Source organism: Malania oleifera, chromosome 2 (assembly GCF_029873635.1).
Source record: "Malania oleifera isolate guangnan ecotype guangnan chromosome 2, ASM2987363v1, whole genome shotgun sequence".
NCBI classification, from domain to species: domain Eukaryota; kingdom Viridiplantae; phylum Streptophyta; class Magnoliopsida; order Santalales; family Ximeniaceae; genus Malania; species Malania oleifera.
The window spans coordinates 26,994,239-27,021,318 of record NC_080418.1 but is presented as its reverse complement, the minus strand read 5'-3'; the positions used below and the strand labels follow the sequence as shown (position 1 = coordinate 27,021,318).

The 27,080-nt window shown below is 35.6% G+C and overlaps 1 protein-coding gene across 3 annotated transcripts; it reads right to left on the bottom strand.

Moving 5' to 3' along the window:
* Window positions 1-2,263: 2,263 nt before the first annotated feature.
* Window positions 2,264-26,481, bottom strand: LOC131148655 (uncharacterized). Of its 3 annotated transcripts, none has more exons than XM_058098517.1 (19): window positions 26,098-26,481; window positions 25,141-25,244; window positions 24,649-24,735; window positions 24,489-24,564; window positions 24,305-24,379; window positions 24,157-24,210; window positions 22,349-22,408; window positions 22,092-22,208; window positions 21,375-21,469; window positions 21,064-21,266; window positions 18,317-18,414; window positions 13,564-13,667; window positions 13,235-13,400; window positions 12,741-12,863; window positions 12,074-12,156; window positions 6,337-6,478; window positions 6,206-6,235; window positions 5,907-5,977; window positions 2,264-3,553 (listed from the first exon to the last, which is right to left on the bottom strand). In XM_058098517.1, exons 1-19 carry the CDS (start codon window positions 26,134-26,136, stop codon window positions 2,710-2,712), a joined length of 2,571 nt encoding a protein of 856 aa, XP_057954500.1. In that variant the 5' UTR covers window positions 26,137-26,481; the 3' UTR covers window positions 2,264-2,709. The 3 variants fall into 3 exon arrangements, with proteins under 3 accessions (XP_057954500.1, XP_057954501.1, XP_057954502.1); XM_058098518.1 differs by having other exon boundaries at window positions 2,264-3,550; window positions 26,098-26,440; XM_058098519.1 differs by lacking the exon at window positions 26,098-26,481 and adding an exon at window positions 25,742-25,861.
* Window positions 26,482-27,080: the final 599 nt, after the last annotated feature.

Sequence of the window (27,080 nt, the reverse complement as noted above, 5' to 3'; positions counted from 1 at the left end):
ATTTAAGATAGTTATAAGTGGTTAGTGATACGTTTTGAAATATACCTGAGCAGTTATAGGGGCTTTTTAAAAGTTTTTTTGGATACCTATTAGAACATTTTAGGGTTATTTTCAAAATTTTTATGGATAGTTGTAGAGATTTTTTAAAAAAATCTTAATTATAGGGACATTTTGGAAATGTTAAAAACCAGACCTAGAATTCTCTTTTTAATAGTAGAGGTCTTTTTGAAATTTTTATGAGTAGTTATAAGGACATTTTGGAGATATTATAAATCAAACCAAGAAAGGAGAATTCCATTTCTAATAGTAGAGATTTTTTTCAAAAAAAAATTATGAGTAATTATAGGGGACATTTTAAGGATATTAAAAATCTGACCAAGAAAGGAGAACCTTCGACTCTAATAGCAGAGATATAATTTTATAAATATTTTTTAAAAAAATTAAAAACAGTACAATGCGCTTATTTTTTAAATTTCTTTTATTATTTATTTCCAAACTAAATTGTATTTTTTTTTTTTTTTTAAGTGAAAGACACTCACTCTCTCCTAAGGTCTGGTAAAAAGATAGATACATTCGTTGAAGTTTCAAAAATGTCACAAACATCCCTTGAAATTTGTCAAAAAGACATATACCTCCCTTCAAAGAACTTATTTTTTTGAAAAAAGAAAAAATACAAAGAAAGATTTATACTTTTTTAGTAAACTTTGAAGGAGATCTTTAAAATTTTTGAAACTTTTAGGTGAGGTTTTGAAATTTTTAAAATCTCAAAGAAGATTATTATCTTTTTGTCAAACCTTAGGTTAGACCGATATCTTTTGATTAAAAATAACTTTTTAACCAAATATTTACTATGTTTTGTCAAATATTGCCAAAAAAATATTATATCGGAACCAGCTTCATAAATATTTACTATTAGAAAGGAAAATCCCCTTGCTAACATCTTCAAAACTGTCCCTAAAACTATCCATAAAATTATTTTTAAAAAATCACAATAAATATTCATGTATACTTTATAAATATTCCTATCACAATCCATAAAATTTTCAAAAAAGTCCCTATAGCTACCCATGTATATTTTAAAAATACTCTTATAACTACTAAATATTCTAAAAAATATCCCTAATTATCCATAAATTTTCTAAAATAATATTTTTTTTACAATATATTTAATTATTATTTTTAAAATATTTTTTTATTATAATTATTGCTCAAAAGCTGTGGAGCACAACTAATATATATGATGTGTGTGTAATATACAATGACATTAATATCATTTTAGCAATACCTTTATATTACATTTAAAAGTATGAATTTTGAACTTCAAATTTTGATTTGATTGAATTTGAACAAAATTCAATACAATTTTAAATTCAAATCTACGCATATCGAAATCCAAACCTCTCCCAAACATAAGAATAGAAATTTTTTGAAAGTTTATTTACCCATAAAAATATATAGGACGCGCTTATTTTTAAAAAATATTTTTTATTTCCTATTTTGGTTTTTTAAAGAAAGTATTAAAAAATTATTTAAATTTTTCATTTTTGCATTTGTATGAAATAAATGAACAATAATAAATAACTTTCACACTATTTTCTTGTCAAAATAGTTTTATTTTTCATTTCTAATTTTTCAACTAATTACAAAAATGTCACAATATTTTCTAATTTTCTATTTCCATTTTTAAGAGCATGAATATTGACCCTTAGATTTGGATTGGAGTGATATTACACAAATTTTAATACAATTTTGTACTACATTTTATTCAAATCCAATACAACTCCAAACTTAAAACATATCCAAATATAGGATAAATGCGTCAATTATATATAAAATTTATTCTAAGTTCACAAAGATTCAAATTCAAATTCCAAAATTCATGCTTTTTTATATTACCTTATATATATATAATTATAGGTTATCTTTCTTTTTCTATCTGATTACTTTAAAATTTAAAATTAAAAGTAAAAAAAATACTTTATACAATTAAACACTCTTTATTATCTAGCTTTTTTAATATAGAGCTTGAAAAACTTTACAAAAAAAAAAAAGCAAAAACTATTATAAATGAACCCACATTTTTAACTTTTAAAAAAATAACAAAAAAGCATCATCTTATTTGGTATAAAAAATAACAAAAAAAACATAAAATTGAATTTATCACTTTATTCATCACTCCATTCAAATTTTCATTCAATTCCTGTACTACCCCACTGTATTCAGCAAATCAAACATAATGTAAATACAACTACACACCCCAAGCTAAGTCAAGAGAAACAGAAGGCATGATTAAAAGATATCAAATGAAAAAAGACAGCAACTATCAAAATCAAGACGACAAAACCAATACACCTTACAGTCCATATCCTATACCCAGTCCAGGGTTCAGAATGGCAAGTCCTGCTTGAGGAAATGGACAAATCAATAAGAACGATTCCAAAGTAGACGAAATATAAATATGATGGACATGGGGAAGCCCCACAACTCAGTAACAAGAAGAAAGAAAACCTTGAATAATAAACAACAATAAGTGTAACAATTAATAGACGGCGTAACCACAACATAACCTACCACCTAATCCCCATTTGGAAGCAAAAATATACTGTACATACTTTCTGCTGCAAAGCCCCTTGCAAGCCTAAAAATGGGGGTCTCTGGCTGTTGGATCAAAGTGTCAGATTCAAACAAAGCAAACGGAGCAACCCACCTTCACTCCAAAACAGCTACCTCTTGATCAACTCTCCAGTAATTTGCGTCATTGAACTCCTTCATCCCAGCCCCACCCTCGTCAGAACTCTCCTTATCTGACACTTTCTTGATTATGTTCCTCTTCAATGGCCCTGCTTCCCCAACTATCCCCTCCTTGAGAGCCTGTTCCATAGCTTTCTCAGTACCCTCTAATTCTACGCCTACAAATTCAACATCCTCTTCAAACAATGATGGAACTGCAGCAGATCTCTGGCTGCCATCGGACGCCACCGACCCATCACTAGAATCTTTAGAGGGGGAAGAACCATTTGATAGAGAGGGCCCTCCATTCGAAGGGGAACAAACACTTGGTGCCACTATTGCTGCTGCCTCAGATGGACTGGAAGAATTATATTCGGTGTCGGCATGATCATCAAATGGATTCACACTCAAGCCTCCAACTTGCAAATCAGTTGAATCCCCCCAGGCAACCCAATCAGGCAACGGCCTATCTCCAAAAAGGTCTTCATTGTCCGGTGTTTCAAAACGGAAAAAACCCGGGTCACCAGAAGCACTTGCCTTCTCATTCTGTGGGTTCCATTCCCCACCATTCCCAAAACTGTTCCCAGTAAATTCACTCAGGAAGTTTGTGTTGGAACTAGATGTGCCATTGACAGAATGTTTTCCTTCAGCCAGCTCCTCATCCTCCCCAACCACCACCTCATCATCACTACTGCTGCTACCACCATTTGCTGTCCCATTTAAGTTGATTTCATCCATTGTCTCTGATGGTGAAGTGCTCCTAGGTGCATTATCAATTCTGTCATCTTGGAATGCAAACCAGTTGGAATTTGTGAACAAGCTGCTGCAACAAAGAATCATTCATTTTATTTGAGCTCCAGTACCTTGTAACATGACTAAATGCTCAAAAAGACAAACTGCTGGAAAAAATTTTAAAAAATAGACCACACTGAAAATCTCACACAATTTCCTTACAAGACTAAGGGTGGGGCCATCAACATCTAAAATTAACTCATGCTAATTGCGCGATTCATTTAATGTTTTAAACATCCAACACAAGTAGGGCATGCAAATTCCAGCTCAACTTGTGAACACTCCCAAGGATTACAAGTTGACGGGTTCACCCATCTAATAGAAGCACCCAACGGGTTAGAAGATTAGAATTTGTTCAATCATCCAAAACTTCATAGATTTTGCCCAGTTACCCCAAACTTTTCATATTCAGATTGACTTTGGATATTCAACTTATTAGACCACAGCTCATTTTATAAGCAAGCATATTAGAACATCCAAATTTAGAAAATAAAACCTCATGGAGACTATAAATGGAAGGCCATGCCAGTGCACGAGAAGCCTGGCTATCAGATGCAAAGCCTTAAACCCCATGCAAAGAGGCAGTTAACAGTGCACTGCTTGCCCTCACACTATTAAAAGTGCATCTAGAAATATAACTTTCCAAAATTTCCATTTTCTCGAAAACCAGATTTTAATTGCTAATTTTTTTGTTAGATCCAACCCTTAACTAATGCCCAGCCAAGGAAAAATTCAGTAAAAGCTTTCGGACAGGAACATATTTGTTCTAGCCAAATTGGCTTCAATGACATCATTCCATTATTTTCAAATTCGCATGAAATTAAGTTTAATATTGTATACAATTATTATGATAGAGTCAAACTTACATGGAATTTTTTTTTTTTTTTAAATCACCACCCAACACATAAACTAGAAACTGCAATAATAACCAATTATCTAACACTCAAATCTCAAATTTACAGTTTATCTCAAACATTAAGAAAACCTTTTCCAACTCTTGAGACTAAAGAACTTAGGTAGTCATCTTAGTAGTTGAAAAATAATCAAATTCTCGGAGTTTTGGAAAAAACCACCACATGCAGTACACATCCAATGAACCTTGAGATCATGTTATCTCTGCTTATAAGATGAGAAGCACACTTGTAACCAGACCACCTCCCTCCACCCCAACACACACACACACACAGTGGTACTGCCATGCATTTTTATTTCATTGCTGAGATATGTTCTCCCAGTGAACAATCTTATTTCAAAGACTACAGGGCAGAAACAAATCTTGAAATAAACTAATGACAAAATAGAGGATAGTTTGGTAAGTATAAAAAACTAAGCCTAATTAAGATTGGATATAAATCTGGTAGATTATTTGAGTGATATTGAAGTGATTTCAGTCACAAGATTCACAACTTACCAACAATCCAAATGGCAATATACCATTTTTGGGTGATAGCAATATATCAAATAGCGTAAGTTGGCTTGCAGCATAAAAAATAAAAATAAAAAACACACAAGGCATCAGTAGCCTTGTCCCTGAATATTTGACAAAACATTAAGGGTTTGTATGGTATCCCTATCAAAAATTATACAAAATAAAAACCAAAAAAGATAACTAAAAATCAGAAACAGAAACTAAAAACTGAAAGCTAGCAACATTAATAATTCCAAAACTAGAACAAATTAAATCTAATTGAGCAAATGCTCATTTTGTCCTTGAATTAATTAACAATTAAAAAATATATAATTAAAATAATGAAAATGCAAAAAAATTAAAATTAAAATTCTTACAATAAAAAATAGTGCCTGATTATAATTATAATTAAAAATCTTCTAATTCAAGTTTTGTTACAAATGACAACAGGTTGCCAAAACAACTGAAAATCACAATCTTATTTTTTGGATTTACGAAAATAGCTGAAAACCAACAAAAGAAACAGAAAATTAGCAACAAATATAAATACGTGATAATCTGTTTCTTCGTTGTACTGCAACAAAAATAGAAAACAGGAAATAGAAATGATACGATACAGCCCCTAAGAAACCTGTTTTCGTGCCAGTTCATAGGATCAATAAACATGCTTATGCCTCTCATATCATTGCTTCATTCATCAAAGCAGATGAACTAGCACACTAAAGGGGACACCAGGGGGGATACTATTTGACAGTTCCCAGCTCGACTTCATACACAAAACTCTAGGAAAGCAATATTCTGTTTGATAAAAAAGTGAAATGGCTTTCCGTAAAAAAGAACTGACAAGGAGCCATCTTAATTAAACCATTTCCCTCGTAGAAAAAGAGTGAAAAAAAAAAAGTGCCACTTAGCCTATCACCATGTTCATATGACTATTAACCATAAAAGTTAAATAAAAAATGGCCTGAAAACTCACCTCCCTTGATCATCGCCAAGCCTGAGGGACGATATCACAACTTCAGCAGATTCATCATCGAAGTACACATCCTACATTTTATCAATCAAAAACACATTGCAGGATCAGCACACAATTAATAAATGAAAATAACACAAAAACATTTGTGCATGCAAGCATGCACACATGAAAAATGAATGTTGAATAATGATAGCAACTTTCGCATCTGTGCTTCATATTTGCTAATGTTATTTTTCCTTCCATTTCTTTCAACCAGATGAAAACAAGTCCACTTCTGGGGGAAAAAATCAAGATCTTACCTCATCATCACGATCAAGAGCTCCATGATCCTGCAACCAGGTTTATAAAAACAATAACACAGCATTTTAAAAGACTCCAAAGGGGGAAATGAACACAATATTATATTAATAAGATTGAAGGCACTAACTACCTCTTCAGCATCCTCATTCCGATACATGTTGTATCTAAATGCCTGGCTTAGATTATTTGCTAAAGCTGCCACATCATAATCCCTATCATGGAGGTCATCCTCATCACTATCTCTCATCCTATCCTGCAATGCAGTTGGGCGGCTGCAAATAGCAAATAAAATCAAAGAACAACTTTTATCTTTGAAGATAGGAAAAAATATATACAAACTTGGAGTATAAGGTTCAATTAAGAAATGAGGACAGCCAAAATAAAATTTTTAATATTCATTGGGCTTCACAACTATGGTTTGTCCATCAACGTACAATTCAACAGTGAACTATAATGATTATTGTTAATGGTTATTTTAGTCTTTTAGTATTATTAGTAAGTGTGTATGTTAACTACTGAGAGTTAAGTAAGGGTCTTATGGACATTAGAATGTGTTTAATTTGTATCATAAATAGAGGGGGATACCTATCCTCGAATTAGGTCATTCATTTAATCTCAACATGGTATTAGAGCATTATCCAATCTATAACCTATCACACGCAGCCGTTTCTGGAAAACAACCTCCTGGCGCTGCCCCTTCTCAGAATCACACCAACCCTTCATTATTTCACAACCATATAGCCAAAAACAAAACCCTCTAAAACATAACCCTACAAAATCCCATTGCTGAAAACCTCCCCATGCGCTGCCACATGCCATCCAACTGCCTGCAGTCCCAAACCCCACGCACCAGCACATGAGAGAAATTGCAGCCACTTTTTCCCTGATTTTTCCCTCCATCATGTTCTGATTCCTTCCGTAGAGCATGATATCAAGCTGTTGGGCATGCTTTCTGCTCAAAGATCCAACGTTATCAACCATGCACTTGTGCTAATCCATTAGTTGTTGTTCGGTGTATGTAAAGGCTTTTTGTGAGTTTCTTGGAGCAATGGCAATGTTCATAAGTTGATTTGTGAGGCTGTGGCAGTGTTATTTCATTGTAGGCGGTTCAACTCGTTCATGGTTGTTTCAGTGCTTCTCCTGGTTTGTGGTTGTCCCAATTAGTTTTGATTTTTTCTCTTTTTTGACATTGGTATGGCTGTTGGTTTGTGAGTGTTGGGATAGAGTCTATGAATCCTAAAAAAATGTTCCCTTCATTGCTGCCACAGATAACAACTGAAAAGTGGATGGAAAGAATTATGTTCAGTGATCTAAGGCTGTTCAGTTTATTTAGAAGGGTTAAAAAATCAGATCACTTGCTCTAATCGATCCTTTTAATCAGAAGAGACATGAAGTGTGGATTCAAGAAGGTGCCTTGATTGTTTCCCTCTAGCAGAATTCAATGGAGTACTAGATTGCATGGATGTGCATGCATCTAGATACATGCAAGGAGATTTGGGATAATGGCGAAGCTTTTGTACTCTAGTAACATTACACATATGTATGATTTATCCAGGAGTACTTTTAGTTACAACAAGGAGATAGGAGCATTGCAAATTATTTTGGAGAGATGAAACGTATTCATGAGGACCTTAATGTCATGCAACCCATAACCACTGACGTTCATGAGATGCAAAAGCAAAGGGAGCAGATAATAGTTCTTCAAGTTCTAATGGGCTTGAAACCTGAGTTTGAGGTAGTCCGATTCCAAATACTTAGTAGTGCAAAGTTTCCATCATTTGCTGATGTTTATTCTCGTGTCCTTAGTGCTTTCTTTAGTACACATTCTCCAGCTCTTGCATCTGGCTTTGAGAGGACAGCCTAATGAACGCGGTAGAGGCAATCCTCGAAATGCGCTCATTGTGAACAAGGTAATCATACTATTGAGTAGTGTTAGGACCTCCATGATAGACCTTCACGTGTGGCCAATGTAGCCACCACTAACTCCAAGCCTTTGGGGGCAGCCAATGCAGCCACCACCAACTTCACACCTTTGGCGCCACGTGGGGGGCAACGTACTATATATACGTCAAAGGAAGAGTATTCCAAGTTCCAGCAGTATCAAGCATCACAACAAGCTTCTCTTCCCATTGCATCTCTTGTCCAAACAAGTAATTCCACAGCATGCCTATCATCCAGCACTTCTCGTCCTAGACCTTGGGTTATAGACTCTGCTGTCACTAATCATATCGTAGTTATACCTCATTTCTTCTCAACTCTTCATTATCCTAAAAATTTACCTTGAGTTACTCTTGCTGATGGATCCACCGTTGTTGTTAAGGAAATTGGGACTGTAAATCCCACTTCTTCTATTTCTCTACCTTTGATTTTGTATATTCCCAAGTTTCCTTTCAATCTTATGTCCGTTAGCAAGATTATTAAATCCATGAATTGTTCTTTTCTTCCCTAATTTTGTGATTATTCAAGATTTGAAGATGAGGAAGACGATTGCCATAGGGCATGAAGATAGTGGACTTTATCACTTTGAGCTGCTATCTCCCTCTATTGTCTGCATTGTTGTTGCCACACCACAAAATTCATCATTGCATTGGTTATCCCTCATTGGAAAAGTTGAAACGTCTAGATCTTGATTTGAGTTCTGTGTCTAATCTTGATTGTGAGTCTTGTCAGTTGGGAAAACATCATCGCGTCCCTTTTGCTTCGTGAGTCAATAAACAGGCTGCCAGCCCTTTCATGTTAATCCATTATGATGTTTAGGGTCCTAGTAGAGTCGTGTCCTAGTTGACTTCCGGTACTTTGTAACCTTTGTGAATGATTATTCAAGGATATCTTGGCTATATTTAGTAAAAGATTGTTCTAAGTCATTTCGGTGCCTTTTGTATTAAAATAAGACTCAACTTTGTTTGCTAGTTCGAATAATTCACAGTGATAATGCTAAAGTGTATTTCAATGCTAAATTCACTACTTATATGACTCAATTTGGTAGTGTTCACCAATCATCCTATGCCCACACTGCTCAACAAAATAGGCTTGCAAAGAGGAAAAATAAGCATGTCCTTGAATCACTCGCACCTTACTTTATCAAATGCATGTACCTAAAGTGTTCTAAAGTGATGTTGTACTTACTACTTGCTATCTTATCAATAGGATGTCATTCTCTATTCTTAGTGGTAAATTGTCTACTCCATTCTCTTCCTAATTCACCTCTTTCTCTCTACCTCCTCGTATATTCGAGTGTGTCCTTTGTTCATCAACTAACTCCCAAGGTGGATAAGTTGGATCCTCATGTCATAAAATGTGTCATAGTCCTATGCTGAAACGCTTCTTTGTTTCTGCAGATGTTACCTTCTTTGAGTCTACACCTTACTACGCTTAGTCCCTAAGTGCTTTTGATCTCAATGAGTCTCTTGCTGCCTAATCTTCCAGATTCTAGTATGTTGTCCTTACATAATCAACCACCTATCTCCATGTAGTTTGAGTCCTTCTATCGTCTCGATCATCTTAATTTGCAAGTGTTTCATGACGGCAACTCCAAGGAAGAAAGTCCCCTCTAACTTTTGCTACCACGCCTTTGGTTTCCTCAGATGATGATCATATTTCCAACGATGTTGATCCTCTCATTGGTGTTTAAAAAAGGTAAAACACACATGTACACAACATCCATTTCCAACTATGTTTGCTATGACTTCTTATCACCCTTCTATTATTGTTTTGTTACTGCTTTATCATCTACTGCCCTTCCAAAATTTGTTTCAAAAGCCTTAGCGCACTCTGGGTGGACGAATGTCATAGTTGAAGAGATGAACACTTTACAGGACAACGATACTTAGGACTTGGTATTTCTTCCTCCTAACAGGTTTGTGGTTGGTTGTCACTAGGAATACACTGAGAAAGACAACCCTGATGGTTTTGTGGTTCATTTGAAAGCACGTCTTGTTGCTAAGGGGTATACACAAGTGTATGTTTAGGTTACTCCAACACTTTTTCTCCAGTTGCCAAACTTACAATAGTACATTTGTTCACCTCCTTCGCCACCATTTGTCACTAGCCTCTACATTAGTTATATGTGAAGAACGTCTTCTCGCATGGTGATCTTGAGGAGGAGGCCTATATGGAGCAACCATCTGAAGGCACGTCTTGTTGCTAACGAGTATACACAAGTGTATATTTAGATTACTCCAACACTTCTTCTCCAGTTGCCAAACTTACAATAGTACATTTGTTCACCTCCTTCGCCACCATTTGTCACTAGCCTCTACATTAGTTATATGTGAAGAATGCCTTCTCGCATGGTGATCTTGAGGAGAAGGCCTATATGGAGCAACCATTTGGGTTTATTGCTCAGGGGAAGATAGGTTTAGAATGTCGGCTCAAGAAGGCACTATATGGTTTAAAACAATCTCCCAAAGCATGGTTTGATCAATTCAGCATTGTAGTACTTGAGTTTGGTCTTCGACGATGCGCAGTGGATCACTTTGTGTTTTACTGTTATACTTCATTGGGTAGGATCCTTCTTATTGTGCATATGGATGATATTGTAATTACAGGTAATGATGATTAAGTTATTCAAAGCCTCAAACGTTTTCTATAGGCTAAGTTTCAAACCAAGGATTTGGGACTGTTGAAATACTTCTTTGGTATAGAAGTATCTAGATCTTGCATGCGAGCTGTTTTGTCACAGAGGAAGTATGTTCTTGAACTGTAGGATGAGACTAGGTTGTTTCGATCCAAACTGGTTGATACAACCACGGATCTTAAATGTAAGTTAGTGTCAAATATGGATGATTTTTTGCCTAATCCTAGACAATACTAGAGATTTGTTGGAAATTTGAATTATCTCACAGTCACTTGGCTGGACATATCTTTTGCGACAAGTGTTGTGAGTCAATTCTTGAATTCTCGTAGCACAAGTAACTAGGACACAGTAATTCACATCTTGAGATATCTCAAAGGTGCACTTGGGAGAGGTCTCTTATATCGAGATCAGAACCACACTTATATTCAAGGATATATAGACGCAGATTGGGCTAGGGTTGCCTTCCAACTGAAGACCCACAATTGGATATCAGGGCTTGGTGGTAATTTGGTTTCATATAAGAGTAAGAAACAAACTGTTATGGCCAAATCAAGTGCTGAGACAGAGTATAGAGCTCTGCCTCACACTGCGTGTGAACTTGTTTGATTGAAGAACATGTTGGAAGAATTGGGTTTTCCACATTCTCAATCTATATGGTTGATGAGTGATAATCAAGCTACTCTTCATATTTGCCTCCAACCCAGTCTTTCATGAGTGAACGGAACACATTGAAGTTGATTGCCATTTTGTTCAAGAGAAACTTGTGCAGAAGCTCATTACTGCCACTTATGTTAAGTCTGAAATGCAGCTTGCTGATTTGTTTACCAAAGCTTTGGGAGGTGCTTGTGCTAAATTTATTTGTAACAAGCTAGGAGCATATGATATTTATGCTCCAACCTGAGGAGTGTTAATGGTCATTTTAGTCTTTTATCATTATTAAGTGTGTTAGTATGTTAATAAGTGAGAGTTAGGTACGGGAATTATGGTCATTAGAATGTATTTAATTTGAATTATAAATAGAGGGAGAGACCTATCTTTGAGTAAGGCCATTCATTTAATCAAAATCTCAACAACTATAATGTTAGGTAGATTCAAAGAAGGAAAAGAAGATAAAACTGAAATATCAAGGCAACAAACTGCAGTGCCCAAAGTTCAGCCATGTGCTTGAGTACTTGACCACTGCCACAATATAAATCATAGCTAAAAAAATACAAGCAACAAATATTTCAACGCATTGGACATGAAGACAACTTCCATTAATGTTCAATGTAAAAGCAAGTAAGAACCATACCCGCAAACCCAACGGTAGACATTTTCAACTGCATTACGCTCCTGCAGAACAGTAGCTTGCCACTCACCCCATTCATCATTTTCCTACAAAGCACAGATGCAACAAAGTTATGCTAAATAAAAAGACCAAAAGAATCAGTTAACTGTTCAACAAAATTCCACAGAATTACTCTCACTAGTTTGTATGGGCAAATTAAGTTTCAATATATGTTGCTCCGACTTTAGGCACCAATGCTAGACATGGATGCCTTAAAGAATTGCACTTTCCTGTTTTTTCTCTTCTCAGATCCACAAGTACGACAAAGTTCTCAATAGAATGCCCATGACACCTAACTAGTGTCTAAAAGGTGTACTCTGTGTTTTAAGATGCAAGATTTCATTGTAACACAAATTCAAGTTGATCATACAGCCTTCCATTTTGCAGGGAGTTTCAGTTTGCCGGCAAAAAAGCATTAAGAAAAAATACTCATGGACTAACTATTTATGAAAGATAACACATGACAGAGAATAAATTAATTCATTATAGAAACCACAAGAAATGAGGGATATCAATCCACCTCCAATAACTATGTAAGAGTTTAAATTCCTCCTAGAAAGGTATTTCATACATTTCTCAGGGATATGTATAAGAGAATAATACAACATATTTTGTGCCAAAAAATATGCACCTGAAGATAGGCTTGGATGCAGCCGTTACTGTTCCCTAACTGAACGAGCTTATTAGAAATTCTTGTGATGTGACCAAGGTATCCTGCCCGCGGAGCCCGTCTTCCAGCAGCAGGTAAAGTTGGCTGCATGATCAGCAAAGGTTTCTTATTAGTACAGGGGCAATTCCAAAATGAAGGCAAAAAATGTCTGTAGTACCAACAGATACAAGATCAAATATCTTTGCAGAAAAATATTAAAGGGCAGAGTCAAAAATGGAAATAGAAAACCAACATAACAGCTAATTTCTAAAGCCAACATCTTGATCTATTTTCTTTTTAAGATAAATTGTTTCCATAAAGTTTTCAATCTTGATTTTTATATCGTCCAACTGTTAACACAAGGTAAAGTATGACTGAGCTAGAAGAGTTGCAACATGTCACAATATCATAACAATTGAATAATTGTGAGTTACCAAAGTATGGCATCCATCTACTAATACAATGCATCAATCTACCTGGCTTAGATCATCAGAAAGAATGGGATGTTTATCTGTTTGAAGAATTTTCCCAATCAAATCACAATCTTGAAGAAGATGATCAACAATGGTATTGCTCTTGCTTTCCAAGCATGATACTATAATGCTCTCTACATGATGATGCAATGAGTTATTGTATGGGTACCTGCATCAATTGAAACAACACAGATAAGTAAACAGAAATTATACATATTTAGCTGGTCACTAAATGAAGCAACATCCTTCTCCAATAGGCATCAAGAGCCTTTCAGATATCAATCTAAAGAATGCACTGCCATTTTTTAACCCAAAAGTAGGTAACATCTTACTCAAAAAAGAGATCAAGAACTCGTTGAACAGTTCCTGAGGTAACCAATTCATTCTCGGCAACTTCATTGCCAGTTCGCAATAAAACTGCAATGAACTCCACAATCTGAAACAGGAAATATAACAATTTAGAAAATAAATAAATAGAAAATAAAATAAAAATTCACCAAATATTAAAGAAGCTTGCATTCAGTGCAAACTAAGTTTAATCCCGCAACCAGCCCCAAACCAACTTCTGGAAACTGCCAATTAATTATGAACATTTGGCCATGGGAAAAGTAACAGCCAACTCTGCTAGTATAACTTTGCCCAACTCTAAACAAAGGGGACTGGATCCAGCCTTGTTTGCGTATCAAATTCAGAGAGAAATACTATTATAATACCAGTTTTTTTTGGTTTGTTGACAATAAATATTAAGACAGAGAAAGAGATACAAGCATTGCAGGTAAAAAACAGTTGTCCAACAAAACAGAAAACAAAAGCAGATAAATAGCAAAGAGTTACTAAAAAAGCAAACCCTTCCAATCATGTTGCACATCAACCAGCCTAAACAAACCAAATGCAGAACACTGGAGTGATGCCCAAAAAAGGGAGTCCTATTCCACAACAAACCAGAAGAAATTACCCTTCCATTGAAATCTAGAATTTCATTCCAAACAAAGACACTACACGACAGAAAAGGTAGCACCAACTCCAAAATATCTTCTGCTCCTGACTTCCAAAAAACAAAAAAAAACAACCACCTCTCCAAAGGACACACCCAATGCTCTCCAAAAAACAAGATAGCCTGTTCCAAATACATCATGGAAAAGAACAATGCAAAAATAAATATTCAAATTTTTCACTACTTTGAAAACACCAGATATATATATATATATATATATATATATATGAAGACAAAGCTTAAAAGAGTCTTGTAGCCCAATACAATTATTAGTATTAATCCTATTCAAAAGCACATCCCAAATAAAACCCTTGATTTTGGAAGGAGCCTTAGCTTTCCAGATCATAGAGACTAGAGAGTATAAATCTAATTGACAATTACTAGAACAATGGCCAAGATGATATATCCCAGAAAAAACCCTCAAGCCATCCAAAGCCCAAACTCAAACTCCTCGATCATGTCTTGAAGGATGAAAAGAGTACAGCACCTCTATCAACTGAACAAGATCAGCTGTCTCTCTTACTAAGACAGCTTCAAAAATAAAAATTCCAAGAAATTCCACTCAAAAACCAAGAAGGTAGATATAAGAGCATTATAACAACTCAAATGGCCAAAAAGATAAGGATAAGCAACATAAAACAAATTACAGTCCAAAGTTCCTCCCAGAGATAAACCTGCTTCCAATTACCAATGCAAAACCTTGCCCAAGCAAGGAAAAATATGGAAAATCTAAGAAATAAACTTCCAAGGACTCACACAAATGGCACTAATACCCGTTTTGGCATCCCAATTGTTCAGTCAGATCCAAAATTTGTGGCAAATTACCTCGTGCCAGATGAATTTTGGCTCTGAAGGAGCACAACATAACCAATGAACCAACAAAGCAATGTATATGGACACTTGGATTTCTTATATCCAAACCACCCTCACACCAATCTACAAACCCTATACCAACTAACCAAATGATCCCTCTTATAATAAGTTACTAACCTAACACCCCCCCCCCCCAACTAGCACGAGAATCTCTCATCAATTTCTTCAACCCATGGACGGACTGAAAAAAAAAAAAAACAAAAGAAACAACGAGGATCAGAAGATAAAAGAAGCTCGAGTAAAAATGCTCCTAAGGTTTTTTTAAAAAATATCCCTCCAAGCATTCAATCTCCTGGCCACCTTTCATAGAACTCCAAATGACAGCACTCAAGTTACCTCCTAAAGAAGCACCCAAGTGCAAAATGGGCCAACTATGGACAAACCACCCTGCCACATCTGCAAATTGGGTTAAAAACCCATCTTCTAGATTGATACCTCCTGATCCACTCTTAAAAAGATTAATCTTTAATCCTGACACTCAAAAACTTGCAAAATATTTATCAGATTGGCAAAAAAAGTTATATCAGCAGATGAAAAAAATAGTATCATCCAAAAATAGTAAATGTGAAACAAGCACTTCCTCAGAACCCACAACAAGACCCTCCACTGTACCTCTCTCCACTCCACAACTAATTATCCTACTCAAAACATCCACGATAATAGCAAAAACAGGGAAGAACATAAATATTCACCTTGATGAACCCCCTAAAAGCACAAACCAAGGATTCAGGAACAGACCCCTAGTTCACTTCTGCCAAATAGAACTAAAACATTTCATATTTAACACCCTATCGAGGAATCTCTAAAGAACCAGATCAAATACTTGCTCAAAACCAATTTTCCCTTATAATTGTGGTTAACATCTTCACAACTTCATTAGCCACCTAAGCAGCATTCAAAATCTGAAAGCCCCTAAAGTAACACTTTGAGACTAGGCAATAATGTCACCATCAACCCCACTAAGTCTGCTTGCCAATACCTCTGTTAAGATCCTATACACTCTTCACCTAGTGGACTGAAAATGTTTCGCTATGATCAATTCATCTTTCCCAGGCACCAAGGTAATAAAAAAGTTGAATAACCACTCCCACTCATTGTAACTACTCTTCGTCTACAAGATCTCTCTATACAATTAACTTTTCCAAACCAAAACAAGAGAAAAATTAAGGCCTGTAATCATGACCCAAATAGCATCCCAGTCCAAATACAACTGCTTAAAGGAACAAGTGATTTCATCAATAATTAACAATTAGATTTATAACCACCCCACCCACCCCATTCTCCAACTCCTTAATAATGTAAATCTTCAATTTCTGCCATTAAGAATCATATGAAAAATTCTAGAGTTACAATCTCCTTCCTTCAACCACTTAAACTTGGATTTTTGCCACCCAACCATTCCTTCTTCCAAAAGAAGCTAATCAAACTCCTTTGACAACTCTACCCTCCACACATCATCCATTAAATTCCCATCCTCCTCCAACAGTCCAACCTGATCCTTAATCTCCTAAAGACATCCTAATGCCCAAATCCTCAAACATCTAATCATTCCATACCTATTTTCATACAGACTCCTTGTTCCACACCTTTACCTTGTTCTTAACATACTTCAAGTTCTACTTAAAATGAAAACCTTCCCAAGTTCCCAACCTTCCACAAAACATTCTCCCCACCAATTCCAAAACAAATTAACAAACCCAGGAAGACTTGGCCATATATCCTCAAGCCTGAACAGAGGTGGTCCCCACTCCACTGAACTAGACTTAAGAACTACAGGATAATAATCTGATACCACCCTACATAAATTTCCTCAGACAAATTAGGAATTGCACCCTCGTACTCATCTGTAACCAAAAATCTACCAATGCGACTAGCAACGGACTGCCCACCTGCAGTGGAAACAAAACATTACTCAGCTCTATACATCTTAAATCACAATCTCCAATAAACTCTTCAAAGCCCCTCATGCAAGGGATAATTAAGGACCCCACCTAATTTACCACAAAAGAAACAAATGACTTTAAAATTACCCCCACCCGGAGAACAAATCCCAAACAAAACAAACAATTCCTCCCAAAGTAAACTTCTAAAATGAGGACAATTAGGACCATAAACTCATGTGAACCACCACTGCTCCCACCACCGACCACTAGTTGAGCAGACGTAGAGAAAGACGCACAAGCTTATTGACTGTACAAAACAACCCTAATGTCCAAGATAATATGGACATCCCATGCAGAATCACTAGCAGGCAAAAATTCTCAATCCTTAAGTCTAGATTCCCAAATACTACCAACCAACAACACACCCACCACATCTAATTTGACTCTTGACTCATAATCCATTTGGATAAGTTTTGAAATCACTTGCCATCTTACAACATTCCTCAGGATCACCTAGACCCAAAATGTTCCAGCTCAAAATCTTCATTCTAAAGAATTAACCCCACCTTGTTCCCTTTTCTAGCTCCATAGGTAAAAGAACCAACCAAGTTCAGTTGCCCAGTCAGATTCTCTGTGCTCAAATCATCTAACAGTGCCAGTGGGTCCCTAGCATCCTTCCCACCGCTCAGTCAGCCAACAAATATTGAACATTATCTTTTGAACTTGAATCCCACGGCCTAGGTACATCCTGAGCCCTATCAAGAATAGGAATAATGCCAGAACCAGATAATAACCCATTCAACAGAGCTCCAAGAAATTCATCCTAACATATAAATTAGCTACAAAATGTGTTCAAGAGAAAAAAGGACTTGTGCAAAAGGAATGCAAGGAACAACAGCACCGGCCCTCGTAGAAATCAAAAACTGATCTGCTACATTCATTACAAAATTATACTTTCATTGCAGAACACTCCAAATGTCATCCATTATGGTGTTCCCAAGTTTTGACAGTTTTTATCATCCTACTCTGGTCCATCAAGTGGTTGTCCCCTTCAAAAATCTTCAGCTCTGAATAAATGTCATCAGAGACACCAGGACATCTATATGATCCCTCAACCAATCCAGGAGAACATTCCCATAATCAACCAAGCTATTATCAACTCTGAACCCAACAGTTCATACAAACAGAAGCATTCATCATTAATCTCCACCACAACAGTCCACCAGAACTCAGAATAAAGCAGTTCTTATATAACCAAAGTTAGTATCAAAAAAAAGTACATATATAAAATATATGGAAACAACACATAAAAATAGCTTTCAAAGGAACATGAACCTTTAGACGATGCTTCCCAAGAGGAGGCCGCAGTTCACCATATGTTGTAGGCAAAATCTTCTCGTCAGAAGACACATTCAAAAGTGTAAGCAAATTACCTGAACCATAAGATGCAAAACTTTGATAATAACTGTTCAGATGAAACCTCCAAGGTAATTTACTGAGCAATGCCTCGAGCAAAAACCACATAACAAAAGTTGGCCACCATATAATTTCTAAGTTACAAGGTTTTAAAAAAAAAAGAAGAAGAAAAAGAAAACACCAGCATAACAACATTTGAAACCCCTACTCAAAAAATATATACATGTATAAAATAAAAATCAATATCTTCATTAGGATACAGATTATTCCATAGCCTAGGAGGTCCACTAACAGTTCTGGACAGAATAAAGTTGGTTAATTGGGGACTAAACGTTAGCTTGCCATCATACTGCAGCCCTCAATGATGACTGCCAATTGTCTCTAGATAATTGGATGCATTCTAGGTTGTCAGGTTGTTTAAATTCGCCAATTTAAATTTTAGTAGCATTGATATCACTATAAAATTACCTTTAGAAAATTACCTTTTTCTTTGTAGATCATTTTGAGCAACTTCTATTGAAAAAGCATATAGGAGGCCATCCTCTTGATGTAACCAAGATATGAGCCCCAACAATGGGTTCAAGTAGAACTTAATACCTCTGACCAATTACAACGGAGACTAAGAAACTAGACACATTTTTTTCAAACTTCATTTTGACCTTATCTTTAGAAAAACCATTTTCCAAATCCAAATTATGTCAGCTGCTTAAAAGGAATACAATATCCGGAATAGAAAAATCATTTCAGAAGAATTCCAAATTCCCATATCATGCTTTTCTTTCTACTTCTAGCTCTCGAAGGTAGAGAGAAAATTGAACGCATGGGAGATCCACAGATTTTGATAGTCTCACTCCGTCACTCGTAGAGGAAGAGTACGCGCACTGTGCTCTACAGCTTATGCAGTAGATTGGATCAGATAGCCCTTTGGGCAACCAACAACACATCAAATTCCAATCAACAACTTGGAGGTATGGCTGAGAAGATTAAGTCATTTGTTTTCCAAATCAACATTCAAGATTGTATCATGAGTCTGAATCCCATTCCTCCGGCACACAAGCAGAATGGGTGGGCGAAATTGAAAGAAAAAACCTCTTGGTGGAGTTCAGTCACCCTCAAAGGGCAAAATAGCACAACTCTACGACTTGGAGCAGACAGCCTGTTGCGTCTTGTTTTGGTTTAACTGACCTACCTGCAAATTCCCAAAAAGGAAAAGAGACCACAACAAAAGAGAACCTCTTCTAGAATATCATGAACCAAATTGTTGGATTCACATTTCACCCAATCTTCAGTTTCTAATTCAACTCCACTAGAGCGAAACCTCATACTACAGGACTTACAGGAATTTTTTATTGAATGGTGTATGGTTCTAAATGGACAAGTAACAAGAAAGGAAGAAATAAATTATCCGGAATTTCATTTAGATAATGATTAAAATTGCATTGCTGCATCAGAAAAAGGATTCCTACACTGACTCGATACACTCTGATGACATGCCTAAAATTGCCCAAAGTCAATTATGCCTGAAGCCTTTGGGCATAGAGTTCTTGCTTTTTCTTTCCACCATTCAAAGTCAAGAAAAGTATTGGTCTTCAATGGCTATAAATTAATAAATTATACTCATGTACTAGACAACTAAATATCAGATACCACCTCAGTATTTTGTTTTGGTGAGATGAGAGATAATCCTTAATGGGACAAATAAGACCATTTAATAAAAAAATTAAGGGCCCATTTAGTTCTGGAAAACATTTTTTTATTTTCCACTTTAGTTTTCCAAATAATTACAAAACAAAAATTAACTTACTTTTCATTTTTACAACAATTGCATGAAAAAAAATGAACAGAAATCAACAGTTTCGGCACTATTTCCTATGGAAATAGGTTTATTTTTTATTTCTAATTTTTCAAATAATTACAAAAATGCCACCTTGTTTTCCAGTTTTCCAAATTTGTATAGAAAATTTAAAAACATATTCTTTATTATTTTCTAAATTTCTAACTCTTACTTAGCTATGAGAGCATGGAATTTGGAGATTGGACTTTAATTTGTGTGGATTATGCATAGAGTTTCTTCTAAATTCACAAATTCAAATTCGAGTTCCAAAATCCATGATCCCAAATATTACCTTATATAATTTTTGAAAAAAAAGAAAACAAGTTGTATTTTTGTATATTTTGAAATCTAAAAATAAGAAATGAAAATTTTCTTTATGCATTTAAACAAACTCTTTATTTTCTACCTTTTTAATCAACTCTTGAAAAACTAAAAAGAAAGCTAAATTTTTTATAATTCTTTAGAAAACTAAAAAAAGGAAAATGAAAAATGTTTTCCAAAAACTATATAAGCCTTAAAATTGTACAAGCCCTAAAATTGTACAATCCTGATATATCTTCCAGGTTAACTAACTGAAAAGACAAATAAATTCCAACACAGCATGCATCCATTTCAAGGAAAGTCATATTGTCCATTAGAATATAAATGCTCAGTGGAATATATGGATAATGAAGATGCTTAATTAACCACATTAAAAACATCAGATTCAAGAAGCAGCCAACATAAGAATAAACATTTACACGAAACTTAGGGGAATAATCACATGTACGAACATCAAAACAACTTTTACACAATTTTATAAACCTACAACAACAAATATCTACATACTCACCAAGTTGAGGCAGCATTGCACCAACAGTCTCAGGATTAACAAGGATGGGTGTCTCATACATGTGTTGACTCCGAATAGAATGAATCAAGGGAGAAGCTGATCTTTTTGGATCCAATAAAGAAATGCACACAGATAATGAGTGGACGAGGGCAGATTTTGAATGTGAATGTTCCAATGCATGACCAAATATCCTTACGACAAAACTGCACACAATAAAAATTACAAAACCATTTAAGAAATATGCAGTGCCATTCCAAAAAGTGATAACCAAACACTTTTATGTTGAAAAGAGGAATTAAGTTTGTACAAACCTTGGGCTTGATAGTTTTGCAGCTAGAGCTGATGGTGTGTTTCTAGTTATAGCACACAGTGTTTCTGCTGCGTTAGCATGAACTTCAGGAGGACTCTGACCCATTTAAAAAGAAACTTATCAGATACTGCATTTATTCACCAAATCATTGAACTGCAAAGATGAGAAGCAAGCAACAGAAGTTCAAAAGGGCACACTAATAAACCACATGTACTTGTTGCAACAAATTTTTACACAATGCAGGATCCTTTCTTTTGCAGTTTTTCCCCCCATGGGAAAGTGAGGGGTGGAGGCAGGCTGGACTGCCTCCTGCCAGGCTTTACAGCACATCTCAATAGCCCCACCTACAAAGTGGGCCAAACAATCCCTAACTGGGAAGGATTAGATTTGACCTCGACAAGCCTCGAGACAAAATGTGTTAATATAGTCTCTACAAGCATACATAAAAGTCTTCCCCCATCCCAGAAAAACAACAATTAAAAATGGAATTTACAATTTAAGAAATGCTCAGTATTCTCCTGAATATAATCTGTTATGGGCTGAAACTAAAGAATAGCAAGGTATATCAATATGCAACATGTATAAATTTGGGAATATATAACCTGCCAAATATATGACGCATGGCTCCTAAGCATGCACAATTATCCAGTATATATGACCATTGTTTTTCAATAAAAAATTCACCGCCTAAAAACTCAGAATAGAGTTATTCACTTACAGATGGGCTCAATTTATCCACGATCATTTCTAGTAAATTGCTATCAGCCAACCATTGCATAACATCCATAAAATTAGGGTACACATGGTCATCAGCACCTACAAGTCGAACTAGAACCTGCATAAAGAGATCATCAGAAGGTTATTGACTAAAAAACAAAATCATACAAAAAGTCAACCAAAGATATTATGTTCAGAACTATATAAAGTATCTGGATAGACCACTACAGATATGAATGCCAACTTCCATTAACTAACCTCCATGATGGATGTGATTCCTATCAAATCAACCAGTTGGCGGAAAACATCCTGATGGGCCTATAAAACACAATTGAAGCATAAACGATAAATAATTTTAGACAAGGAATGAGATGAATAAAAATGCTACAAGCACTCAATATGAAGGATATCTATTTTAGTTGTGCAGTCAGCACATTGTGGACAATGTCCGAGAGTCCACCAGACCCATGATACAAAATTGAAAATTTATAAAGCATAAAGCCTCCAGAGAACACAAAGGGAAGGTTTTTACATCTGAAGATATAAGCGCACATCACCCAGGCACAAAGCCACAACACATGAAAAGCTTCTATATTGATACATAATTCTATAGGCACATATGCATTGGCATGAAACAACGAAAGCTTTGTAAAGACCTCAAGACTATTCAAATCTCTAAGTTTTGTGGACCCAAACATGAGCTCTACAGGGTTAAGATTTTGCTTCTAAGTGCCAGAGTTTTTTTGTCTTAAACACCTAGCAATTCGATTTTACTTTGGACCAAAAGGAGGTTAATCAATAAACGCCATCATTTCCCACAGCACCAATGCATTGTATTACACCCACATCTAGCCCACTGAGCCAGAAGCTTAGAGTAACAGAAGCTTACTAACATTAGCAGAATTATAAATATGCACAAAAAGTTCACTGCACCACAATGTAATTTTTTTTTTTCCCTTAATGTGCGAAACTATGGACCTATAGCTTCGCAGTTTATCAACCTTAATTTAAAAATGATCTTTTGACAGTCGAAACCAACAATCCAGCACTTTAGATTAATCACAGTAAGTTTTGTTCGCATCATCAGCTGCAAATGGAGTGTTATTGGCTGTTTATATAGGATTCTTGTTACTGACTTGCAAGCCAATAAGACATCAACAGTAAGTAGAATCCTAGCTAATTTCTAATCAAAGCTTCAGGTCATCACCAAAACACCTAATTATACATATATCATGCCTTTTTAACACCATGTGAAGGAACCATAACATACAAAACTAGCCTTTGCATGCGCTGGCAGGAGCGCCACAAGTCAAAACAGAAAACGTTGCTCCCCAATATTAAAACATAACATTCATACAAGAAATGCAGTTTATCTTGTCCAAACTTTTACAGCTCTCAATAGCAAATAAATCACGTCAAACTTAGTTAGCAAACCAAAATTTATAAGAACAGTTCTCTTGTACTATGAATAGGAAGACATAAATACAAGCATCCAACAAGAAAAAGAGTATCTCAAGCAACACGTCCACCTCCAATGTAGGCATAGCCAAATCCAAAAAAATAAATGATGGAGGAAAAAAACCCTATCCATGCAACTGTTACAGGCTACAGCACAAGATATTTCAAATTTTAACTTGTACTCGTAGCACTTTACACTATAATTCAATATCTAACACAATTAAAACAGTGTCTGAGCATCAAACAATCACAACTATGCGTTCACATGCTTGCCTGCATCATAAGATATTTCAAATTTTAACTTGCACTTGTAGCAGAAATGTCAGTCTGAACCTCTCACAGATGCTAAGCATACTTTTTAAAATTCCATTAGGCTAGTGGATCTAGGCATGGTGTCTCAACTCTCAACTCCCAATATAGATTCACTTCAGGGTAAAACAAGATGACATCTTGCAGGGCATCAAATCTCAGCTGCCATGGAGTGCAAATGCACACATAGGATGCAGGGATTGGAAGTTGGAACTAGGTTTTCTACAATTCTGTGACACTTCAAGAGAAGATTAAGCACAATCCACAATGTGAAGGTAAATTAAAGCGCATTTACTTACTTGCACATAATTCATTAGTGGTATAGTCTTGCGTATCATAAGGCATACAACAACCTAAAAAATCCCAAAAATTTAAGTCATACAACTGGTTTCAACCTCAGCTCAAATAGGAGAAGAATTTCTAACACTACACCAACTCTTAACATACCTTGCCGAAATACCCAGCCAGCAATGGGCTATGAGGTCGGTTCGGCTCCAAAAAGGAGAAGAGTAAATTCATTAGCTGCAATTCCAAAATAAACACAGCTAATAAGAACAATGAACCACATAATCATATCAACTTCCACAACTATCGATAAAAGGATGATCATGATTAATAGTGAAGCACATACCTCCTCTTCCTCCACCAAAGTCTTCAAAATAACGTCAATTTCACATGTAAATATCTCACAGGCAATGAAAGGAAACCTATATCAGCAGAAGAGTGTGATATATGTAATCAGCATCAAAAATGCTATTGTCTAATGTCTCAACATATTCTAAATAACATACTTGAAGGCTCGTTTGCTCTCAGAATCCTCTGGAGGTTCTTCAACAATGTAATGCAACAGCTGCTCCACTTGGGATCTCTCTCGTAGACTGAAAACATGAAGATATGGTAAGCATCATCCACTATCTTGCATTACAAAAGGGAGAGGGGCGTTGTAGAAATCATTCAGACATCTTTTCCATCATCCTACATGGAGTCTACATCCATATGAATACACTATTCTTATGTTTGGGAGCTTAGAGTTAAAGCTTTGGATTTGGATTAATCTAGATTTAGAAACGCAATACAATTGTACCAAAATTCATCTAAATCCACACAAATCCAAATTCAATTCATGAAATCCACGTTCCAAATCACGCTGTACCTTCCAACTGAACATAAATTAATGTGGTGGCCCAAAAATATCCAATAGACAACAATGCATACTTAAATACGAAAATTGATACAAAGGTGGAAATGAACAAAGTGCAAGTGGAAAAGGGGAGGAAAATTACAAATTAATGAGCCGACTATTCATAGCTTTGCATTCTTGAATTATTTCTTCTTCATCCAACAGCTCCTCCAAAGTGAAGTTTTCTTTATCCAACACTGATTCCACCTAAAAGAACAAAGAGTGAAAAACAAATAATAGCAAATTAGGCAAACCCATAAAACAAAAATCAAATACACATATACGAGATTTCTTGAACTTTCCAAATTTTACTTGCCAACTAAAGTGCCCTTCATTTCTTTTTCTTTAAAAAAACATTGCCTATATCAAGAAAAAAAAAATTGGACAGAAAGAAACTAAAAATGATTATATGTATAAATTATTAAAACTTCGTTTGGATTTTAAACAAAAAATTGAAAAGGAAAGAAATAATATTTGGGGTTGAGTTTCAGGTTTTCTTTTGTTTTGCACGATAGAAAAGAAATAAATGCACTCAACTGAACCAGAAACACCTCACTGTTTCTTTTTCTTTTTCTTTATTTTTTTTGGGAGGTGGGCTGCCTGGAATTCTCCCGCATTTATTTTCGCTTTAAAGAGAAGAACAAAAAATTGCAAACAAAATTAAAGTAGTCTCAGTGAAAATCATCCACATGGAAAATACGAACAACTACGTCCGCCATATGCAGCTAAATGCAGTAGTCGTGCAGCTTTCAAACAGGAAACTGCAGCTAAGATGTTCGCATATTTGCTCCAATCAATTAAGGACAAACTCAGCAATCAAAGCAACTGCACTTCAGCTCGATCCTTTAAGAGAGGAAACTTTAAACGACTAAAAAATTAATTGAAGGAAAACAAAAATTCCCAAATTCACGTTTGCAACAAAAAGCCCACACCAGACCCTCAAGAATACTTCCATTACATTAAATGAAGGCAAACAACGCGACAAAGACACAGCAAGTCAATTGGCATGTAAAAAAATTGCAGCGACGAGACAAGAAAGCCTCGGTGGAAAATCACTCACAGGAGAAGAGGTAGACAGAGCCGTCAGCTTCCAAAACATGTTGAAGATCGAGAAAGAAACAGAAGCCGGACCTTGGTAGATCTGTAAACCCTAAAACAACCAGGTAACCTGGCCGCAGAAAGAAAGAAAGTGAGGAGAACCGGGAGAAGCAGCTGCGAGGTGCTTCAAGCTCGAAACCCTAATTTGTGTCGAGAGAAGAAGAGATCGGGAAGTAGGCCAGACCGCGAAGATCGAAAGACAACAGAAGAGGAGGGGACAGAGAGACAGAGAAAGAGAGAGAGAGAGAGGGAAGCCCCAAAAAAAATCGCGGCTGCGAGGTACAAGCCTAACGCTGTTGGAGGGGCGCAAAGGTACAAAAGAGGTCCGGAATTAACAAAAACTCATATGCCCTCCATCATCATCATCGTCATCATGTATGTATACATGACATATACATGCTGCAGGCATGTATGTATGTATGCATGAAAATGACGCAGGGGTGATGAATGAATGGACGGTGATGGTCAAACGGTCATGGTCATCATGAGCGACTGATGCCATGCCACGTCTTCAGCGCCACAAACGTTTGAAAAATCATTACTCATAATTTCATTTTTATATTTATAAAAACTGTTAATGGGGAATTTAAAATTATAAAAATTTATTTATATTTTAGAATAAAAATAATATATTGAATTAGTTATGTACTATTGATTTGCAAATATTTCAATTATTTATTCTTTAACTAAATAGTGTCTTCTCCTTGATTTTATATTTTTAAACTACTAATTTAAATTCTAAATAATTTATTTAATTAATACCGTAGCTACTTATGGTCTGTTAATTATGATTAATTAAGATATTAAATTTTATTCAAATTCAATAAACTTTGTGAAGCGTGTTCTATTCAAAGTATGTCATTTTCATTTTATTGAAAAAATAAATTATTTATGACTTTATTCCCTTGCGGTCTATTGCTCACTATATTAGTTAGGGCATTAATT

Bases quoted from the DNA above. Each gene is read 5' to 3' on its own strand.
- LOC131148655 (XM_058098517.1), bottom strand. From the start codon at position 26,136: ATGTTTTGGAAGCTGACGGCTCTGTCTACCTCTTCTCCT. The intron at 24,736-25,140 runs GTAATTTTCCTC...TCATGTTTTCAG, and splicing joins AATAGTCGGCTCATTAATTT to TCTACGAGAGAGATCCCAAG. The intron at 13,401-13,563 runs GTAAGATGTTAC...CAATTGATGCAG, and splicing joins GTTCTTGATCTCTTTTTTGA to GTACCCATACAATAACTCAT.